At 57.0% G+C, this 14,187-nt stretch overlaps 1 protein-coding gene across 1 annotated transcript; it reads right to left on the bottom strand.

Annotated features, from left to right (window-relative positions):
• Positions 1 to 1,089: 1,089 nt before the first annotated feature.
• LOC140848801 (ral-GDS-related protein-like) lies at positions 1,090 to 10,931 on the bottom strand. Its single transcript, XM_073233082.1, has 9 exons — positions 10,510 to 10,931; positions 9,535 to 9,750; positions 9,084 to 9,187; positions 8,545 to 8,614; positions 7,732 to 7,797; positions 7,280 to 7,387; positions 6,286 to 6,407; positions 6,071 to 6,177; positions 1,090 to 5,705 (listed from the first exon to the last, which is right to left on the bottom strand). Exons 1-8 carry the CDS (start codon positions 10,894 to 10,896, stop codon positions 6,090 to 6,092), a joined length of 1,161 nt encoding a protein of 386 aa, XP_073089183.1. The 5' UTR covers positions 10,897 to 10,931; the 3' UTR covers positions 1,090 to 5,705; positions 6,071 to 6,089.
• Between the last annotated feature and the right edge of the window lie 3,256 nt (positions 10,932 to 14,187).

Here is a 14,187-nt window from a genome sequence, read left to right as displayed (position 1 = left end):
GGCTGGTGGGCTCTGCAGGAAGACAGGTCTGACCTTGGCCACTGCCCTTCCAGGGACCCGTCTGCCCTCCTCCTGCCCAAACCTACCTCCCTATGTGGCTGGGGTCATCCCTGGGACCACTGTGCAGGCAGATGGCTCTGAGGGTGCTGGGGGCAGGGCCAAGGGATGGAGGGTGGCCTGGGTGTCCCGATTTTACCTCCAGTCACCCGGTCACCTGAGGCTGTCAGGAGGGCCCACATCCACTTCCCCAGTCCCCAGTCTGGGGCTCCACCTGCAGCATAAGGCCTGGAGACTGTCTCCAGCCTGAAGCCCCCCATGTGGGTATTTGTGCTGATTGTGGAACTCCCCTCCAGGCCTTCCCTCCCTTCCTGGGAGGGCGAGCACATCCTGAGAGCCCTGGGGGAGCATTATGGGGAGAATCAGAGCCAAGTGCCTCTGCTCAGCCTCTCCAGCCTTTTGTCACAGACATCAAGCCACTCAGCCAGGAGCTGGACGGCTGAGGGGCACCATGGAAGACGACTGGGGACCTGGGAGCTCTGGTGGGTGCTCTGAGGTGTGAAGCTTGGAGAAACTAGACTCAGAGAAAGCCCCCCAATGGAAGGCATGTACCTCTTGGAGGTGCTGGAGAGACCAAGTTCAACATTTTTTGAAAAGGAATTTTCTGCAATGTGTGGAGCAGCTGTGTCTCATCAAATGGGACAGTGCTAGACTGGTGCCCTGCAGCCCTGGGATCTACTTCGGTTACACGTGCAGTGGTGTTCCAGATGTGAGGAGACACCCTGGGGCTTATAGATTTTGGTGTCTCATCATAACCTATAACCTATAGGTGTCAGGAAGAAAGGCCCAGGTTCTGTTTGACCAGCCCTCCCCAGTGCTGACAAGGTGTGCCAGCCTGGGGCTTAGAGCGCCCCGCTCTTCCTGAGCACCTTATGGGGGAGGTCAGAGGATGGAGGGCAACCTGGCAGAGATCAGGGCCCCCCTGTGTCAGAGTTGGAGGGCCGGGTGGGTCAGGGGGCACATGAGATCTGCATGACAGCAGAGCTTTGAGAAGAAAGAGCAGTGGGGGGTGGCAGTCCTCTCACTGCATCCCACCTGCACAGGGATGAGACCAACCCCAGGAGCCACCAACCGCAGGGACGACATCCAGATCACACTGTCCTCAGGGAGGATATTTTTCTTTTTTTTTATTAAGGAATTATTGACATACACTCTTATGAAGGTTTTACACGAGAAAACCATGTGGTTACTACATTCACCCGTTATCTTGTTGAACTATGTTGAATAAGAGTGCGGAGAGTGGGCACCCTTGTCTCGTTCCCAATCCTAAGCACAGGCTTTCCGCTTCTCACTGTTAACCATGACGTGGGCTGTGGGCTGGTCATGTATGGCCTTTATTACGTTAAGGTACTTGCCCTCTATACCCATTTTGTTGAGAGTTTTGATTGTGAATGGATGTTGAATTTTGTCGAATGCTATTTTGGCATCTATGGAGATGATCATGTGGTTTTTGTCCTTCTTTTTGTTGATGTGGTGGATGATGTTGATGGACTTCCTAATATTGTACCACCCTTGCATCCCTAGAATAAATCCTACTTGATCATGATGGATGATCTTTTTGATGTATTTTTGAACTGGGTTTGCTAATATTTCAGTCAGTATTTTTGCATCTATGTTCATCAGGGATGTTTGTAATTTTCTCATTTTGTGGTGTCTTTGGTTCATTTTTGGTATTCGGATGATGCTGGCCTCATAGAATGAGTGTGGAACTATTCCTTCCTTTTCTACTCTTTGGAAAACATTAGGGGGGTGGGTATTAGGTCTTCACTAAATGTTTGGTGAAATTCAGGGGTGAATCCATCTGGTTCAGGAGTTTGGTTCTTAGGTAGTGTTTTGATCACCACTTCAGTTTTGTTGCTGGTAATGGTCTATTCAGGTCTTCTCTTTCTTTCTGGGTCAGCCTTGGAAGGTTGTACTTTTATAGAAAGTTGTCCGTTTCTTCTAGGTTATCCAGTGTGTTAGCGTATAATTTTTCATAGTATTCTCTAATAATTCTTTGTATCTCTATGGGGTCTGTAGTAACTTTTCCTTTCTCTTTTCTGATTCTGTTTGCGTGTGCAGACTCTTTTTTTTGATAAGTCTGGCTAGGGGTTTATCTCTGTTGTTTATTTTCTCAAACAAACAGCTACTGTTTTCATTGATTCTTTCTATTGTTTTACTCTTCTTGATTTTATTTATTTCTGCTCCAATCTTCATTATGTCCCTTTTTCTACTGACTTTGGACCTCCTCCTTTGTTCATTTTCTAGTTTAATTAATTGTGAGTTTAGAGTGTTCATATGGGATTGTTCTTCTTTCCTGAGGTAGGCCTGTATTGCAATATTCTTCCCTGTCAGCACAGTCTTCACTGCATCACACAGATATTGCTGTGTTGAATTTTTTTGTCATTTGTCTCCATATATTGCTTGATCTGTTTTTATTTGGTCATTGATCCATTGCTTATTTAAGAGCACGTTGCTAAATTTCCCTGCGTTTGTAGGCTTTTCCATTTTGTTTGTGTAATGTACTTCCAGTTTCATACCCCTGTGGTCTGAGAAGCTGGTTGGTACAATTTCAATATTTTTAATTTACTGAGGCTCTTTTTGTGGCCTAGTATATGACCTATTCTTGAAAATGTTCCACGTACACTTGAGAAGAATGTGTATCCTGCTGCTTTTGGGCAGAGAGTTCTGTAGATGTCTGTTAGGTCCATCTGTTCTAATGTGTTGTTCAATGCCTCTTGTCTCCTTACTTATCGTCTGTCTGGTGGATCTGTCCTTCAGAGTGCGTGGAGTGTTGAAGTCTCCTAGAATGAATGCATTGCATTCTATTTCCCCTTTTAATTCTGTTAGTATTTCTTTCACATATGTAGGTGCTCCTGTGTTGGGTGCACAGATATTTATAATGGTTATATCCTCTTGTTGCATTGACCCTTTATCATTATGTAATGTCCTTCTTTGTCTCTTTTGACTTTCTTTTAAAGTCTCATGTCTGATACAAGTTCTGCAACACCTGTTTTTTTCTCCCTATTACTTCTATGAAATATCTTTTCCGTCCCTTCACTTTTAGTCTGTATATGTCTTTGGGTTTGAAGTGAGTCTCCTGCAGGCAGCATACAGTCGGGTCTTGTGTTTCTATCCATTCAGTGACTCTGTGTCTTTTGATCGGTGCATTCAGACTATTTACATCCAGGGTAATCATCAGTAGGTGTGCACTTACTGCCACTGCAGGCTGCAGGTTTACTGGAGTTCAAGGGTGACTTCCTTACTATCTGAGAGTCTCACTTAGCTCAGTGTGCTCTCACAGACACCATCTGAAGTTCTACCCCCCTTTTTTCTCCTCCATTCTTTATATACTAGCTATATATCATATTCTGGACTCTTTGGCTGTCCCTTTTTATTACCTCTGGTGACAGTTATTTGACCTTGGGAACACTTCCATCTATAGCAGTCCCTCCAAAATACACTGTAGAGATGGTTTGTGGGAGCTAAGTTCTCTCAGCTTTTGCTTACCCAGAAATTCTCTAATTCCTCCTTCAAATTTAAATGATAATCTTGCCGGAAAAAGTATTCTTGGTTCGAGGCCTTTCTGCTGAGAAGTCTGATGACAGCCTGATGGTTTTTCCTTGGTATGTGATCCAATTTCTCTCTCTGGCTGCTTTTAATCTTCTGTCTTTATCCTTAATCTTTGCCATTTTAATTATCATATGTCTTGGTGTTGTCCTCCTTGGGTCCCTTGTGTCAGGAGATCTGTGCACTACCATAGCTGAGAGACTATCTCCTTCCCCAGACTGGGGAAGTTTTCAGCAATTACTTCCGCAAGGCACTTTCCATCCCTTTTTCTCTCTTCTTCGTCCTCTTCTGGTGCCCCATGATATGAATATTGTTCTGCTTGGTGTGGTCACACATTTCCCTCAGTATTCTTTCATTCCTACAGATCCTTTTCTCTCTGTTGCTCAGCTTCTTTGTATTCCTCTTCCCTGATTTCCATTTCATTTATCGTCTCCTCCACCATATTTAACCTGCTTTTAATGCCCTCTATTGTGCTCTTCAATGACTGGATCTCTGTCCTAAATTCATTCCTGAGTTCTTGAATATTTTTCTGTACCTCCATGAGCATGTTTATGATTTTCATTTTGAGGACTTTTCAGGAAAATTTATTAATTCAGTCTCAGTCGATCCTTCCTCTGCTGTTGAGATTTTGCTTTGAAACAGGTTCCTTTCACATTTCATACCTGTATGTGGCACCGCCTAGTGCCCAGAAGCTCTACTCTCTGGAGCCGTTCAGGCACTGGAGTGATCTTGGGGGTCACAGGGGAGTGGTGCTGGTGCCTGGGGGGCAGGAAAGAGCTGTCCCCTATTTCCTGGCTGCTTTGCCTGTCTCAACTGCCAAAACCAGGACTGAACACACAGGTGTAAGCCTCTATGCTTTGTGTTTATAGCTGCTGTAGGCAGGGCTTCCCTCTGGCTGGCCTGATGCCAGGGTAGGGGCAGCCAGTTTGTGAGCCAGGTGCAGGGCTAGGTGGGAGGAAGACACAGCAGGCTGCATATCACAGTGGGGGACCTTGGAGCTGCGAAGCCAGCCAGGGGGATGGAGCTCCTGAACATTGTTTAAGTTCCCAACCTGCTGGGCAGAGTGTACCCACATAAGTTTTTCTACCTCTCCTTTCTCCTGAGTGGTGAGGTCTGTGCACTCCTTGTCCCTTTAGCAGCCCTCTCGCTTTTAGGAAGTCTTTCAAACTTCCCACCCAGATCAGCCGGATATGAATCCCTGTTTTCCACAAGCAGCTCGAATCTCTGTCCTCCAGGTCTGTGTCTCTTCCTCCCGCCATTGGGCTGGGGTGGGGGAAGGGCTTCGGTTCTGCCGGGTCACAGCTTTGATACCTGACCCTGTTCCGTGAGTTCTGCTCTTTTCTCCAGGTGTATGCAGTCCGGTGCAGCCTTCTTTCATGTTGCTCTTTCAGCATGACTTGTACTAATTATATTCTTTGTTTAATATGTGCTTTTAGGAGGGGGACTCTGTCTCATCTCTCACATCACCATCTTTAATCCCTAGGGAGGCTGTTTCTCAGGGATGAGAAAGTTCTAGAGGGGGTCCCCCTGGGAGCATGCCCTGGGAACCTGTAGTGGCCGGCCATCCCTGCGTCCTCAGATGCCTCTGCTGCACACCCAGGGATGGTGGTTCTTCGCAGCGCTGCACCATGTCAGTGTCCATCCTGGGAAAGGCCAGACCTGGTGAGGACGGCCCCACCTCTTCCTGGAACCCTGTGGCTACAACTCAGTGGCTGACAGCACCCAGGCAGCAGGTGGTGTCGACAACATGGGAGGCCATGTGCAGGAATGGTGACACCCTCCACATGGTGGGTCAGCTTGCCTCTGTCCAGTGGGCCACAAGCAGAGGGGCTGACACAGCACAAAGGTGTCCAGGTTGGCCGCAGCTACGTACGGGTCCTTGAGGATGCAGCGGCAGCCTGGAGAGATGCCCGAGTCTGCCGACAGAGGAGGTGCCAGAGCAGCTGCCCCGGCAGAGGCTCAGGATGAGCAGCCGGAGGAGGAGGAGCAGCAGGCAGACTGGGGTCCGGGGGCGCCAGGTGCCGCCTGCCCGAAGGGGATGAAGCTCTCGTCCGCATGCAGCCAGGACACCAGCAGGACCACGGGCCCGATGACAGCAGCTACAGGGCCACGTGGGTGATCAGAAGAGGCAGGTTATCCCGGGTTCCCCCCATTATCCTGCTTCCACGCCATCCCCACTGCCCTCTGTGCTCCGGGCCCTGTGCGGAGGGTCCTGCCAATCACCAGCACCCGGGGGGTTCCTGTCACAGGAAGGCCCCTGAGCGTCACCTCCTCACGGACGAGGAGAATGGATCCCAGAGAGGGAGGGGAACCACCCTTCAGACTGACAGGACTGGTTGGCAGTGGAGCTGGCATGCCAGCCCCACTGGTCTTTAGGATGCCCCCACACCCAATGTGGCCCAAAGGTTCCCTAAGGCTGGGGAACAGCCCACCCCTTGCCAATGGCCCCAGGCCAGAAACTCACCTGGCCCTGGCCACTAAGTTTATATCTTGTGGGACCTGAAGAACTGCAACAGTTCCTTCATGCCGGCCCACTGGCCTGAGGCCTCCAGCTGGCAGGACAGGTGGTAGCTGCAGGACAGAGGGCCCCCTGTGAGCCCCTGGAGCCACACGTCAGGAGGACCTTCTCCCCAAGCCTGCCGGCAGCTACAGCCCACGCCCGACTCCTGCCAGCCTCACCTCTTCTCCTCATCCAGGAGCTCCTCAGTTTGGAAGAAGGACAGGAAGCGCTCATCGGGCTCCAGGTCATACAGCGCGGCCACGCGCTTGTGCATCATGATCTCACGTCCGATGAGAGTGACCTGGGGCAAGGAAGGACAGGATGCAGACAGGGAGGGGGGTGAGGGGTGGGGCAGTGGGATGGTCCCGGATCTTTGCTCACACGGGAACCCGCCTTCCCTCCAATGCCATCCAGCCCTGCCTGTTCCCAGTGTTGGGTCTCCAGCTCCTCCAGGAAGGGGGCCTTGATGCCACCCCCATCCCCCACCTGACAAAGCCTTTAGTGTCCTCAGCTCTGCATGTCTTAACTCTCTCAAGACACGTTAGACCCAGGGGATGGCCCGGACAAGGTCCTGCCCAGGGGTTCTTGACTCCATCCCTCACCTTTCATGGCTGGGCACTCAACTCTTATTTTATACCATCACCCTGGAAGGCAGCAAGGCAGCCAAAGTGCATCGGAAGCAGCCCTCTGAGCCCAGAACGAGGCCGGAACGTCCCCACCCTTTCTCAAGGTGGAGGAGAGCCAGGGCCCTCCAAGGGGCCGGCCTGACAAGAAAGAGCACCCGGACCTGGCCCAGGATCGGGGCTACCGAGAGGCGGGGAGTGGACTGGGGAGCTGAGGCCAAGCTTCCCACGCAACTCTGTGACGGCAGACAGGGAGACGGGGCCTCAGGCGGGAAGGCACTGCCAGCCCCCTGATGTGCTTCCTGCCCTGAAGGAGCAGTATCCCTCCCCCTGGGGAGGGCCTGAGGGGGATGCCAGTCCTGCCCAGATGCTGCCCCTCTAGCCCTCGGCCCCACCTGCCCTAGAGCCAGGACTACGGCTTAGGGGAGGTCCTTCTGGCAGTCCTCTCCAAGCAGCCCAGCTCGTGGGGTGGAAGGGGTTGCTCAGGAGTTGGGGGGGCGGTGCTGAGAGGTCTGGGCTCACTGGGGGCTCTCCTCTCTGTAAAACTCACCATGCTCGCCCTCCTGTGCCTTGCTGGGTCACTCACGTCCTCATTATATTTCGAGAGTTGGTCTATGGGCACGTCACGCAGAAAATATCCAAGGAACGGGACTATGCCCTGTGCCACCAGGGTGGGGAGGTGATGAGTCCCCACCTGCCTCAGGGGTACACACAGAGCTTCCCCTGAACCCCACACGCGCAACCCCCAGCTCCCTTGGACCACCCTGTGCTGCCGCCCTCCCCTACCTTCGCCCTGCTCCCCTCATCCCCGGCCCTCCCAGGGCTGGCTTTTGGCCAGTCACAGGCCCTGTGGTCCCTGCACCTGCCCTCCACCTTCTCCTGTACCCAGCTGCTCTCGCACTCCTCCTGGTCCCCCCAGTGCCGGCAGCTCAGGGCAGGTGGCACCAGGAGCAGGTGCAGGGTCGCCCCCACTGCCCGTGACCCTGGCCATGCCTCTCTCACCTGCGTCTTCCCATCCAGGTATCTGTAGGGGGCCTGCCGCCGTCGCCTCACTGTGGCCCTCGCCTCCTGCAAGGTCCAGGACACACAGGTGCTCGAGCTCCCCTCCCACGTGGCCTCCACAACCAGACCTTGGTTGATGGATGCCTTGCCCAAGTCCCCTGGTACCTATGCTGCCCCAGCTCCAGCAGGCTCTCAGCCTAGAGCAACCCCAGCTCCAGCACACACATACTCATGGGAGTCCTTGGGCTGAGACCGGCTGCCCTGAGAGGCTTCCTCACCTCCAGAGTGTCAGGGGAGGTCCCTCTGCCTCCCAGGGTGCCCTGAGGACTCCGTGTCACCTGGCTATCACTACGGCTCCCCTCACATGACCAGGTGGGATGGGCACAAAGCTAAAGCCCATCTTGTGCTCCCTGGACACTGCTCACCTGGCAGGCCGCACCCCAGGGGGACGACAACCCTCCATGACCAGATGAGGAGCCCGAGGGCTCAGAGGGGCAGTGACGGGCTCAGGGGACCCAGGGGAGAGGCCAACCTTGCTCAGCCACAGGCCCCACCCCTGCTGCCGCCCCCACGCCAGCCCCAGCCCTGACTGGGGGCCTGTCCCCTGGGTCCTCACTGGATACCAGGCCCCCAGTCAAGTGGAGCCAGGGAGGGAGACAAACGGGACACCTCGGGGCCTGGGGGTCCCCACTTCCCCCATCAGCTCCCCCCTGTCACCCCACACATGTCGAGCCTGCCCCAAGGCAGGGCCACAGCACGGTAGAGGACTTGCCCCAAGGACCCCTCCCTTCCAGACCTCTAGCCTTCACGAACCTCGAGGAGCTGCTTCCCATTAAGCCCGTGGTCCCTCTTTTGAAGTTTCTTATAGCTCCAGAAGCTCTTCCTGAGGGGAGGGGAGAGGAGGAGGGAGACACATGGCCAGTAGGTGGAGAGCTTTCCTGGGGCATCAGAAGATCCACTACCTGCAGGAGGCTTTCCCTCACGGCCCTGAGCCCTGGGGACTCTGTGGCCTGGGGAGGGGGCTGCATGTTTCCACCCGTGGCCTCCTTTCCCAGTTCTCCCGGGGGCAGATCTGCTTGAGGTGAGGTCACTGTTCTTGGGGCAGAGACCTCCTGCTGCAGGGCACATGCTCAAGATCTCCAGTTGGCTTCAACCCACACCGGACATTGAAGGAAACGGATTCCTGCAGGGGTCCCCCTGGCCTAACCCACAGGGGGCTCCAAGAGCCCACCATCCCTGTCCCTAGGCTCTGCCGCCTCCCAGGAGGTCCCAGCCAACCGAGGGGACAGCGCCAGACCCAGGGGTGGACCTGTCCACTCAGGCGCCCTGGTCCCGAGGACACGACTACCCACCAGGAAACATGTCCCCAGGTGCTGTCCAGACGACATACAGCACGGCACTGCAGGGCACAGAGAATGGCGTGGAGGGACTCGAAATTTCTGAGGTCCAGACACTCCTGGGAGGGAAGAGAGAGCTCTCGGCTCAAGCATGGCCTGCTTCTCTGCTTCTGTCCCCCCATGAACTCCTGTCCTTAAGGAGACAGACACCCAGGGAACCCAGCACACCTGGTACCTGCTGAGCAGCCTTCCTGGGTGGAGGACTGTAGCTCAACCCAAGGAAGGGGCCAGGGATGCCTGTCCCAGGGTGTCCCAGGGATGGGAGTCCAGGTCCACACACCCCTGGCAGGAGGGGGCCAGGGACCATACAGGGTCAGATCACAGGCTCCCATCCTGAAACCTGGCCAAGGAGGGGAGCAGGTCACACGACGCCAGGATGGACCCCGGGGGCTGTTCCATGACACACCTTGGCCACCTGGATCCAGAACTCCACCACTCGGGCCCTATCCTGGGCCATCAAGCTCGGGGCCCTGAGGCAGGAGGAGGTGACGAAGTAAAACGTGGCATCAAATTGCCTCATGATGTTATGGATGTTGGGGGCCAGGAGCTCAATGCCTTCCATCAGTGGCTGGCTCTCTAAGTAGGTCTTACATTCACCGAATTCAATCCTGCTGTACAGCTCCTGGGGATCACAAGGAGGGTGGTTATCTAGCTGTGCCCCTGGTGCCCCTGTTCCTAGGCAGAGTCACCAGTCATAGCTGGGGCCCAGGCAGCTGGGGGTGTGCTGTGAGCCTTGTGGCCGCCCAGGCTTCGGACCCCGTCCACAGAGGCGCCCAGGACCGGATGCACAGGACCCCACAGTGCTGGGGAACGGAGGGGCTCTGCTCACAGGCACCCTCGCTCACCTCCTCCCTGCTACACAAGGCAGCTCACACCTGCCCATCCTGGGGCATCTGCCTCCCGTTCTGCCACCCCGTGGATCCCGCTTCCCACTCAGGTGCATTTTCCCCTGAAACAACTCCACCCAGAGCCTCTGTTGGTGTCTGTGTCTCCCAAGCAGTCAGGTACCCGGCAGGGGCCTCTGAGGTGTGGAGGCCATGGAAGCCTGCCAGGCCAATGGCCCAAGGACCTACGGCCCTGGCAGCACCTCTCTGAGCACCCCTCCCATGCCCTGCCCCTCCCACCCCAGCCAGGCCCTGCCCACCTTCCCTCCACTCCTCCTCATTGGCTTGCAAGGATCCCTAAGTGCCAGCCCTACTGTCCCCATGTGGTCAGTGAGGACTTGGGGGTGGGGAGAGTCTCTCAGGGCACAGGGTGAGTCGGTGGGGAAGCTAGGATGTGGGCCCACATCACAGGAGTCCACGTCAGGGGACAGCAGGTCTGGAGTAGGCCGTGACACAGGGAAGGCCCACCCCCATCCCAGAGAGCCCACTTCACTCACCGCACATATCAAGGTCAGCTGCTCGGCCACCAGGGACGGGGGAAACGCCAGGATCGTCGGCTCCTCCTCCCCTGGCTCATCCCAGGTGCTCCAGGAACAGGGGCTGGTGGGCTCCGGGTCCGCCTCTGGCTCTGCCAGGCCCAGTGCCGTTCCGGCAGGTGCCACGGGCCCCGGGCCCGAAGGCTCATGGGGCTCCAGCTCGGGGCGTGAGGCCACTCCTGGAATGCCCCAGGCATTCATGGCACAGGGTCTGGTGGGCTCCAGGTCCGCCTCTGGCTCTGCCAGGCCCAGTACAATTCTGGCAGGTGCCATGGGCCCCGGGCCTGAAGGCTCATGGGGCTCCAGCTCGGGGCCTGAGACCACTCCTGGGATGTCCCAGTGGCTCATGGCACGGGGTCTGGTGGGCGCCGGGTCCACCTCTGGCTCTGTCAGGCCCTGTGCCATCCCGGCTGGTGCTCCAGGCCCCGTGCCCAAGGGCTGATGGGGCTCCAGCTTGGGGCCTGGCCCTGGGGCTGAGGCCACTGCTGGGACATCCTCCGGCTCTGCAGAGGCTGAAGCAGGTGACACCGGCCGTAGCTCCAGCACAGGGGTCGCAGGGAGCTCCTGGACGGGCTCCACCCACGAAGCGGACCCTCCCTGTGTCTCTGGAGCCAGCTGCCTCTGCTGTGCTTCTGGAGCAGGACACAGAGAAAGGGTCACCCCAGGGCTGATTCCCCGCGCCTTACAATGACAGAAAAGCCCTCACTGCCTTGAAGGGAACCCCCGTCCGGGAAGCGGACCCTGCACGGTCTCCTGGCTGCAGCCCCTCACCTTCCAGCTCTGCCACCGCGGGCCCCAGGTGCTCCTCCTGGACCAAGTGGTGGAGGACTTGGCCCACCAGGATGGATGACAGCTCGCTGGCATCGATGACACTGGGCACATGCTGGGGCTCCCAAGCAAGGCGCCTAGCCCGTCCCATCCTGGGGCTGGGGGAAGGCCGGGGGGTGGCAGAGTGAGAAGCCTGGTCTTACCCGACACACTGCCCTCCCGGCCCACCCTTGTGTGGGCCTGGCCTCTGTGCACTCCCCTGCCTGTCCAGGCACATCCCACCCTCCTTCCTGACCCTGCATGCCTGTCCTGGCACCCCATCCTCTCCCATCCTCCCGAGTAGGAAGTCCCCAGTCATCAGCCTGCCCGTGGGAATCCAAAGATGGGTGACCTGCTGGGCTCTGCTGGGCGCCCCCTGCCCCAAGCCCCAGACGCCTCCTCCACCCATTCTGGGCACAGGGGCAGTGCCCCCTCTGGGCCCCATGAAAACTCACATTCTCAGATCCTCCTCTGGCCCCTCGTCATGCCCCTCATCACATGAGGGGGCCATGACGGCATCGCCCGTGATGCTCCCCGGCCGTGACCTGCAGATGACGCCTGAAGTGACTGCCCGACTCCACCCGGGACGGGGTCCCAGTATTGTGTCCGCTTCCTTCACTCAGTTATACTAAGTGGGCCCAAAAGGACCTGCACAAAGTGGGTGCTGCATACCTATGGTTGCTGAAGGAAGTCCTACCTGAACCTTCCCAGGTACCCCTCTGCTGACCCCAGAGGTCCCTTATGTGGCCTCAGTGAGGACAAGGACTGGGGCCAGCCACAGGGAATCGCAAGCCTCCCCTCCAAAGGCTGCTTTTCATGTGCTTTTCCAAATTGAGGCCCCTGAAGGATGAGGCCAAAGGCGTTTCATCGGGTACTGAGAAGTAATAGCCCCAACGTGGCCCAGCTTGGCCAGCAGTCCTTTCTGCAGCACCCAGTGTCAGGGGAGCCCCTCTAAGGCTCCTCCCGTGTTCCCCTCGGGCACCATAACAGGATGATTGCCAGTCACCCTGCCTGTCAGAGGAGCACACTGCGGCTCAGACACATGTGGAGACACTGAAGACACACCGCGGGCTGTGGACAGAGGCCCGACTGTGCCGAGGAGGGGGTGGGTGCTCACCGGGGGAGCAGCGGGCCCGTGGCCGGCTGGTCAGCATCCGTGGCAGGGAGTAAGGACGAACAAGCGTTCCGGCTGAGGGTTGCCCCTGAGGACAACCTTCTTGCCCTGAACAGTCCCTCCTTCTCCTGCACATGTGTGGGCTGGTTAGCGTCCTCGGGAGGGAGGGTGGCCTCGGGACTGCTCCGGCTGGTGTTTGGAGCTGGTTCCACTCGTGCCGTGCGCTTTCTCCACTTCCTCCTCACGCCTGTCCAGGGAGCCCTGCACCTGGGGACCTCAGTCCCATGAACAGTTGGCTCATGTTCAGGCTGAGGGGGGCAGTAGGGATAAAGTCAGTGGGAAACCCAGGACCCACCAGGACAAGGGAGGTTTGCAGCTCACCCAAGAGGTCCCAGCCCCCTGGGATGCGAGCAAGGAGAGGCACAGGGTCCCCCCAGGAATGAGGTTCCAGGCCCCCTGGAGTGGGGCAGCCCTGGGAGGGCCCTGGCAGGTTGCCAGGTTTGGAATGGGGTCCTGGGTGTAGACAGCCTGCCCCAGGTCCAGGGAGGTGGAGTAGGTGAACCCATCCACCAGCTCCAGCACGCTCCCCAGGGTGGAGTAATGAAAAGCCGATGCCTGGTCCAGGGCTGCCAGAATCTCCCCAGAGGGGGCAATGTGGGGCCCAAACCCTGCCCCGAGATCACGCACACAGGGCCATCGGCCTAGACACCTAGTCCCTGGGGGAAGGAGAGGACACCCCCGGGCTCAGGACTAACATGTGGGTGGAAGTACCTGGTCCCAACACTCACCTCCACTCCTGAATGCTGAGACCAGAGCTGTGACACTGACTGCCCCTCCTCCCCAGCCTTCAGTCCCACCCATTCCCCATTCCCATCACACACACACAAGAAAGGCTGGGGGGAAGGTCAGCCCAGATGGGTCACACTTGTGGCCTGGTGCTGGAGTGACCCGCTGTGGGCTGCCCTGTGTTACCTCGGGGCTCCTCCGGAGACACGGGCAGAGACGGTGGAGGAGGTCACTGAGCCAGCGCCCACAGCGAGTGGGGAGACTCTCCCTCTCGGCTTCCCTGACTCCCACGCCTTCAGAAGGCTCCGCACAACAAGACCGCATGTTGCTCTGTCGAGCGCCGCCGGTCAAGTGAGCAGGACTGGGGTCTGCGACCAGGATCTGGGTTCCGTCCGGGTCACAATTCAGGTTCTACTGGGCGTGTCTTCAGTGACATCACTTCTTCAAGTGTCCATTTCATGGGCCTCTCCCTGCGTTCAGACACGCCCACCTGGCCCTCTGGGCTGCTGACTGCCCAGCCTCCTGGCCCTTGCCATGCATGACGCCAGACCTCAGCTCATGGTGTGGAAGACTGGCCTCCAGTACCTGGAGGTGGTGCCGTCTGGCCAAGACATTCTGCTCTCTGGGGTCCGCCCCGGGGCATCGGCTCGCCTGCAGCTGCATCTTCGCGCTGCCTTCTCGGGTATCCCCAAGGCCGAGCTGGCGTTGGATTAAACCCCTTTCTTTTCCATTGTTGTCTGCCCAGCCCATCTCATTGAGGCGACAATAAAGGGCAGTAAGCAGCTCCGTCCACTTGCAGGAAAATGATTTTCCCAGCAAGGTCAGAGGGCGATTTCAGTTCACCAGGTACTTGAGCCCATTTGCTGGACTTCGGAGGGGCTTCTCTGAGACTCAGCTGACATCTTTCCATCTCTCGCCAGATCTGAGATTTG

This window comes from Manis javanica, chromosome 4, assembly GCF_040802235.1.
Source record: "Manis javanica isolate MJ-LG chromosome 4, MJ_LKY, whole genome shotgun sequence".
Taxonomy (NCBI): Eukaryota; Metazoa; Chordata; class Mammalia; order Pholidota; family Manidae; genus Manis; species Manis javanica.
Note: the sequence above shows the minus strand (reverse complement) of the source record. Positions and strands in the feature narration are given on the sequence as shown.

Excerpts from the sequence above, each read along its gene's own strand:
- LOC140848801 (XM_073233082.1), bottom strand. The coding sequence starts at position 10,896 with ATGAGCCACTGGGACATCCCAGGAGTGGTCTCAGGCCCCGAGCTGGAG. Across the intron at positions 7,798-8,544 it reads ATGGGAAGCAGCTCCTCGAG|GAGGCGAGGGCCACAGTGAG; the intron begins GTTCGTGAAGGC and ends TGGACCTTGCAG. Across the intron at positions 6,408-7,279 it reads GGCACAGGAGGGCGAGCATG|GTCACTCTCATCGGACGTGA; the intron begins GTGAGTTTTACA and ends TCCTTGCCCCAG.